The sequence below is a fragment of the Ailuropoda melanoleuca genome, chromosome 14, assembly GCF_002007445.2.
Source record: "Ailuropoda melanoleuca isolate Jingjing chromosome 14, ASM200744v2, whole genome shotgun sequence".
In the NCBI taxonomy this organism is placed as follows: domain Eukaryota; kingdom Metazoa; phylum Chordata; class Mammalia; order Carnivora; family Ursidae; genus Ailuropoda; species Ailuropoda melanoleuca.
In genome coordinates, this window is record NC_048231.1 from 1,785,121 (window position 1) to 1,792,700 (window position 7,580).

The 7,580-nt window shown below is 39.8% G+C and overlaps 1 protein-coding gene across 1 annotated transcript in view; it reads left to right on the top strand.

Annotated features, from left to right (window-relative positions):
• Nucleotides 1-1,736, top strand: part of DACT1 (dishevelled binding antagonist of beta catenin 1) — a 10,159-nt gene extending 8,423 nt beyond the window's left edge. The window contains exon 5 of the mRNA XM_034643033.1: nt 6-1,736. Within this exon, the coding sequence (XP_034498924.1) occupies nt 6-589 (584 nt within the window). The 3' untranslated portion in view covers nt 590-1,736. The remainder of the gene's footprint in view (nt 1-5) is intronic.
• Nucleotides 1,737-7,580: the final 5,844 nt, after the last annotated feature.

Consider the following 7,580-nt stretch of genomic DNA (forward strand, 5'->3'; position numbering starts at 1 on the left):
CCTCCCCAGCCGGCCGCTGGGTGCCGGCCACAGGGCCGGGGGCAGGGCGCACGGGCACGGCCGGGAGGCGCTGGTGGCCAAGCCCAAGCACAAGCGAACCGACTCGCGGCGCTGGCGCTCGGCCGCCGAGGTCTCCCTGGAAGAGGCCCTGCGCAGATCGCGGCGCGGCCGGCGCGAGCACGTGGGGCTGTACCCCGCCGGCGTGCCGCTGCCATACGCCAGCCCGTACGCCTACGTGGCCAGCGACTCGGAGTACTCGGCCGAGTGCGAGTCGCTCTTCCACTCCACCGTGCTGGACACCAGCGAGGACGAGCGCAGCAACTACACCACCAACTGCTTCGGGGACAGCGAGTCCAGCGTGAGCGAGGGTGAGTTTGCGGGCGACAGCACGAGCTCCAGTGACTCCGAAGAAAGCGGGGGCTTGATCTGGTCCCAGTTTGTCCAGACTCTCCCCATTCAGGCGGTCACAGCCCCAGACCTCCACAGCAACCCCACGAAAACCTTTGTCAAAATTAAGGCTTCGCATAACCTCAAGAAGAAAATCCTCCGCTTTCGGTCCGGTTCTCTGAAACTCATGACGACCGTCTGAGGAACACCACGGGTGGGGAGAAGGGGGTGTTTTCTAGTTTTCTAGAGGAAAAAGGTGGCGTCCTATTTTTTGTGTGACAGTTTCGCGGAATGCTTTCCTTTTGTTGAGGTAAACCTGAGGTAAATTGTCTTGTCTTCATCCTGTAGGGACGCTAGTGCCTTTAATGGAAGGTAAAGAATGTTTTGCTGGCTGGGAGTAAATACTGGGTTTTTAATGGTGGTGATAGTGAATGAATTTTGTGGTATCAGGTGATTTTTACTGGAAATTCTCCGAGCATCTGTCAAGGCACAGGTTTTGAAGTTAAAGGCTTACGGGCATGGAACCTTTTGATCTGAAGGCCAGGTGGATGGAATTTAGAACATAATTGGCTTCTTGGTTCTCTCGGGCAGTGTCTCCGCCAGGGTTTTCCTGTTGAGAGGCACCACAGACAATTGCGTGAAGTAGGTACGATGGACAGTCATTGTTTTCTGTAATTTTTTATATAGTCTCCCTTTCTTAGATGTATCCCCATTCTGTTTTCTTCTCAGAACTGTTTGGTTTACTGGACTCAGAACTTGAAGACCAGACCCTAAATCCAGAGCTGGTGACCTGGATAGGGAGGCTGGTAATAACCTTAAAAGGATTCACTAAAACTTTCGCCACCCTTGGTGCCTAGGCCCTGGTTACTGTAACCCTTTTAGGGCCCATTAGCCAACATTTTGATGCCTTTCTCCTCCTCCCTGATTGCAGCAGACCCAGCCATTTCTTCCTGGAAGAACTTGCCTTTGGGATAAAATTTTAGTCCTTGGGCACTGAGAAATTCACTCCTAATGAAATAACCCTTGGGTGTGACTCCAAACCCAGAATTGCTCACTGAGCACTGTGCCACATAAGCGTTGGCCTGAACATTTTAGTGCAATCCAGTCCAGATTGGACCACTGACCCTGTCTGGAAGGGCTTTTTAAAAAATATTTTTTTGTTTTGGTAAACAGTATTGTGTAAAATTGTTTTTTATACCAGTATATGCATGTTTTGTGTATGAGTAGTGTTTGTTTTGATATTTCTATGGATGTTAAATTACTGTATGATATAAACAGTTTGTGTTTTTATATATCATTGTGTAAATTTAATATAACGCATTTTATGCTGTAATAAACAATTTGTTTTACTGCTGTTAAGTTTGTTGTTTGGGTATAAAACCAGTTACACATGAAAATCTTCTGTTGATCATTTTGGGATTTCTATTCTAAGCATTAGAATATTTGCAATAATTAAAGCAGATTTTAGGCGTAGGCTTTGATTGGATGGTGAGTGAACAAATGAGGAAAAGCAAACCACTTCTTTAGAATAATTAAGGTACTTCTTTAAAATTTAAGGTAAATTTGGTAGGTGTCTTCTAAGGAAGATATTTCTGAGAAGGAGTCTTCCCCCTTGTCCAACTTTTCAGTATAAAAAAATTTCTGAATGGAAAAGTTGATAGTACAGTAAACACCTGTATAGCCAACACTCAGATTCAATAATTGCTAACAATTGCTAACACTTGCTTTAACTCTCTTAACGTATACAGTAGGTTAAACCATATTACTGGTTTTGAAGGGTAAAGACAGATTTTGGCAATCCTCCCTCCCCCCACCACACTGCTGTACTCTTTTAAAGTAAATTTCAGGCATCATGGTATTTCATCTCTAAAAACTTAAGCATGTATTTCCTAAGAACAAGGAGATTCTTGTGTATAGAACTACATCATGATCACACCTAAGGAAAACTGACAATAATTCTGAATATCATCAAATATTTAATCCCTATTCAAGTTTTCCAGTTTGTTTCAGAATTTTTAACAGCAGTTTCCTTCCTTTTCATTGCCAGGTTTCAGTCAGTATGTGGCATTTGGTTGTAGATCCTTTATCCTTTTAGTTTAGAATAGTTTCCCCACATTTCTTAAAAATGACATTGGGTTTTTAAAGTCATCGTTATAGAAGGGCCCACATTCTGGTTTTGGTTGTTTCCTTATGCTGTCTTTTAATGCCTAGTCCTTCTAGTTTCTATAAACCTGGTAAGGCTTGATTGGATTCAGGTTAAACATTTTTGGCAAGAAGATTTCACCAATGATCTTTTTTTTTTTTTTTAATTTTATTTTATTATATTATGTTAATCACCATACAGTACATCCCCAGATTCCGATGTAAAGTTTGATGCTTCATTAGTTGCGTATAACACCCAGTGCACCATGCAATACGTGCCCTCCTTACTACCCATCACCAGTCTATCCCATTCCCCCACCCCCTCCCCTCTGAAGTCTTCAGTTTGTTTCTCATAGTCCATAGTCTCTCATGTTTCATTCCCCCTTCTGATTACCCCCCTTTTCTTTATCCCTTTCTTCCCCTACCGATCCTCCTAGTTCTTATGTTCCATAGATGAGAGAAATCATATGATAATTGTCTTTCTCTGCTTGACTTATTTCACTTAGCATTATCTCCTCCAGTGCCGTCCATGTTGCAGCAAATGTTGAGAATTCGTTCTTTCTGATAGCTGAGTAATATTCCATTGTATATATGGACCACAGCTTCTTAATCCAGTCATCTGTTGAAGGGCATCTCGGCTCCTTCCATGATTTGGCTATTGTGGACAATGCAGCTATGAACATTGGGGTGCATATGGCCCTTCTCTTTACTACGTCTGTATCTTTGGGGTAAACACCCAGTAGTGCAATGGCTGGGTCATAGGGTAGTTCAATTTTTAACTTTTTAAGGGACCTCCACACTGTTTTCCAGAGTGGCTGTACCAACTTGCATTCCCACCAACAATGTAGGAGGGATCCCCTTTCTCCACATCCTCTCCAACAATTGTTGTTTCTTGCCTTGTCTATCTTTGCCATTCTAACTGGCGTAAGGTGGTATCTCAGTGTGGTTTTGATTTGAATTTCCCTGATGGCTAATGATTTTGAACATTTTTTCATGTGTCTGTTAGCCATTTGTATGTCTTCATTGGAAAAGTGTCTGTTCATATCTTCTGCCCATTTTATGATTTGTTTATTTGTTTCTCGTGTATTGAGTTTGAGAACACTAGTGATCTTGTGTTTTTATTGCTTCACATTAAGAAACATAATATCAGGATGCCCTACTATTACTGAACTTAAGAGTGATTCCTTGGTTAAGTGGGTGAGTAGAGATTTCTCCATTATAAAGGTTTTTTTCTCTTTGCAAATGGTTATTATGTGTGGGTGGTTCTTCAATATTGTGTGGGTATTCTTCACAACCTTCTGCTTAAGCGCTTTAGCTTACACTGCTGATCCTTGCCTGAACCAGTTATTGCCTTGGGGATTCAAAATGGTGGTTTTCTAAATATCTTTCCTTCTACATTCTACAAAAAAAGGGTTTTCCTTATTTTTTCCTTTTTTTAAATTCAAATTTTAATTAGTTAACATACAGTGCAATAGTGGTTTCTGGAGTGAAATCCAGTGATTCATCACTTACATACGACACCCAGTACTCATCACAACAGGTGGCCCCTTTAATACCCATCACCCACCTAGCCCACCCCCCACCCACCTCCTTCTACCAACCCTCAGTTTGTTCTCTTATATTAAGAGTCTCTTATGGTTTGTTTCCCTCTCCTTTTTTTTCTTTTCCCCCTTCCCATATGTTCATCTGTTTTCTTTCTTAAATTCCACATAGGAGTGAGATCATATGGTATATTGTCATCTATGTTGTTGCAAATGGCAAGATTTTTTTGAGTGATACTCAAGTAATATTACTTCAGTAATATTCCATTGTGTGTGTGTGTGTATATATATATATATATATATATATATATATAATATATATATACACACACAGTATCTTCTTTATCCATTCATCAGTCGATGGACGTTTGGGCTCTCTCCATAGTTTGGCTGTTGTTAATAAAATTCCTTTACCTTTTTTGAATATCACAATGGACTCACAGATTTTTATTCATGTGATATCTTGTAATCATTATTTGTTTGTTTTTGATGCTCAACATGTCCCAAATCTGGCCAATAGGAGGACAAATCTTGTTAAAAGAAAACTAGAATAAGCCCAGTCTCATAATTGTATTTACTATGAAACATACTCAATTATAATGAATTTTTCAGATGCTAAATTTCACTGCAACAAAAATTCCTTAACCATTTTTTCAATTTTGTCTTGGAAATTTCCTTTTCTTATACTCTATATACCTCTTATGTCTGAGAAGACTTTTAACTTTGGAACATAGCAAGTGATTCCTCCAAGGCTTATAAAGGTATGAGGTCTTTTTTTCTTTTTTAAAATAAGACATCTTTTTGGCAAGACTTCTCAGACAACTCAATTCTTCAAAATGTTGTTAGTCTTTTACTATTTATGCTTTTTTTAAACTTTTACTTATTTATCAGAGAGAGAGAGAACACAAGCAGAGGGAGCTGCAGAGGGAGAAGCAGGCTCCCCACTGAGAAGGACCCCAATGTGGGTCAATCCTAGGACCCTGGGATCATGACCTGAGCCAAAGGCAGATACTTAACCGACTGAGCCACCCAGGCACCCCTATTCATAGGTTTTTATATGCAACCAGTCATTCTGCTTGGACTAGAATTTGACTACCTGATTAAATTTAAGTCAAGCACAAGCAAGGGGATGATCTCACCATCTTTTCTAATGCTGTGATCTGCTCTCTTTGGGGGCAGGCTATAAAGTTTATTGTTTAAGGCAACTGTGACCTGCAGTCAGTTCTTGAATCACTTCCAAGTTGTCCTCAATGAGCATTATTCTCTGAAGGGGATGCTTTCTGAAAACCAGCTTCTGAATAATTACATTTTAGGTGACAGAACGCCAAACGAGGAGAAGCGTGAAAAACAGGATTTTCAAAGAACCTTGGGTTTGTGCTCTTCCACCCATTGCTTCTCTAGCTAGCACCTGTACTGCACTTGGAAAATTGGGTTTTGTTCATTATTTTCGGTGACAAAATAGCTGCTGTTGTTACAAACAAAATTTCTTTAAAATTTTACTTTATTGAAATAAATTACAAATGCTCATGGTCAAAAAAGGAAAAAATCTATCTGACCAAACATAGGTATTTAAATTCTTTGCTAATCTTCCTCCTCAAATCCTGCTCTTAAGGAAGTTTGGTGTATGTATTTCCATACTCTCTTATATGCACATACAAATATATAACCTTTATATTTTTTCTTCAAAATGAAGGCTCAATCTCTATGTATTATTCTGTAATTTCCTTCCTTCATTTCATGGACATGTATAGTAGATATAATTCCTAATTCTTTTAAATGTGGTTCCAAGTGTGTCCTCATTCAGAGAAAAGGCACTAGATTTTATGGGTTACTAGTTTGTTTAGAAAAATTCTGATATTTAACAACAAAAGTGTTAATGCAAGGGCTATACCCTTGCACACATATTGCCTTTTTAAGTTTCTAATGTATTTTGTTATTTTGTATTGTGAGCTCACTTCCAATGAGGTATTTTGGGGGGAATCTCGTGAGGCTTGATTCAGAATTTTACCATATTAGAAGCTTTGTGTTTTTTTCTGCCAGGTGCTTCAGGGACATTTTTAGCTGGACCACCTTTTATTTATTTTTTAAAAAATATTTCTTATTTTTAAAGTTTGTTTATTTTTATCTCTATGCCCAATGTAGGGCTTGAACTAACAACCCTGAGATCAGGAGTCAAATGCTCTTCCCACTGAGCCAGGCAGGTGCCCTCTGGAGCACCTTTTAGATTACTTTTCTTTACTTTGGGCTACCTGACTATAGAGGTAGCATGTATTTAAATCCTAAACCCACATGAGGATAGGCTGTGGTTACGTGTTCTCAGAGGAGACCTTTCCCAAGGCAGGAAAGCTTCCTTATTTTTTCCTGGGCTAGCAAGTGTAATCTTTTCTTGGACCAACCTCTTACTGAGGATGTAGGGCTTTATTGCTTTCAGGAATCTGGGGAAGTCTCAGTCTCAAATCCTACCCTCAGTCCCAAATCCAAGCCAAGTTCTTGTCCATGACTACCTGCCTAAACCAAAGCCCCTTGCTTAAGGGGCCAGCAGTCTCTCCCCCTACTCTTTAAGGGTAGACCCAAACTTGTATGTCTTTCTTTCTAATGAAGTCAATACATACTTAAGAGGATGTTTGTTAATAGTTAACCAATCATTTCTGTCTTACAGTGAGACAATTAGGTTATCCATTTCACCATATGGCTGGAAGCATAGAACTGCTCATTGTCTTTGTCAATAAGTTGGATTCTCCCTTCCCCCTCTTATTTTTGGTATAATTTTATTGAGATGCAATTGAACTCCAGTAAAACTCACATATTTGAACCGTACAATTTGAACAGTTTTGACATAAGTATACACCTGTGTAACCACCACAATCAATATAACAAACATTTCCATCGTTTTCAAAGGTTTCCTTGATACCTTTTGTAATCCATCTCTCCCTCCACACCTTTTTCCAGGCAACCACTGATTAGCTTTCTGTCAGTATAGATTACTTTTAGTATACTCTTTTTTGCCTGAAATTTTAATTCCACATCATGATTTTTAGATTCTAACATGCTATGTCATGTCTCAATAGTTCATTCCTTTTTTATTACTGAGTTGTATTCCTTTGTGTAGATCTATAACTTTTTTTTTTAAAAGATTTTATTTATTTTTTTGACAGAGAGAGACAGCCAGTGAGAAAGGGAACACAGGCACGGGGTGTGGGAGAGGAAGAAGCAGGCTCCTAGCAGAGGAGCCTGATGTGGGGCTCGATCCCAGAGCACCGGGATCACGCCCTGAGCCAAAGGCAGACGCTTAACGACTGCACCACCCAGGCGCCCCATAACAGTTTGTTTATCCTATTTTCTTGTTGATGGACATTTGGGTTATTTCCAGTTTGTGGCTATTTTAAATAAAACTGTGAAGAACATTCATGTAGAGGTCTTTGTGGGGACAGATGTCTTTGTTTCTTATAGCTAGATGCCTAGGAGTGGAATGCCATGGTCTTGTGGTAGGTATATGTTTAACTTTTTAAA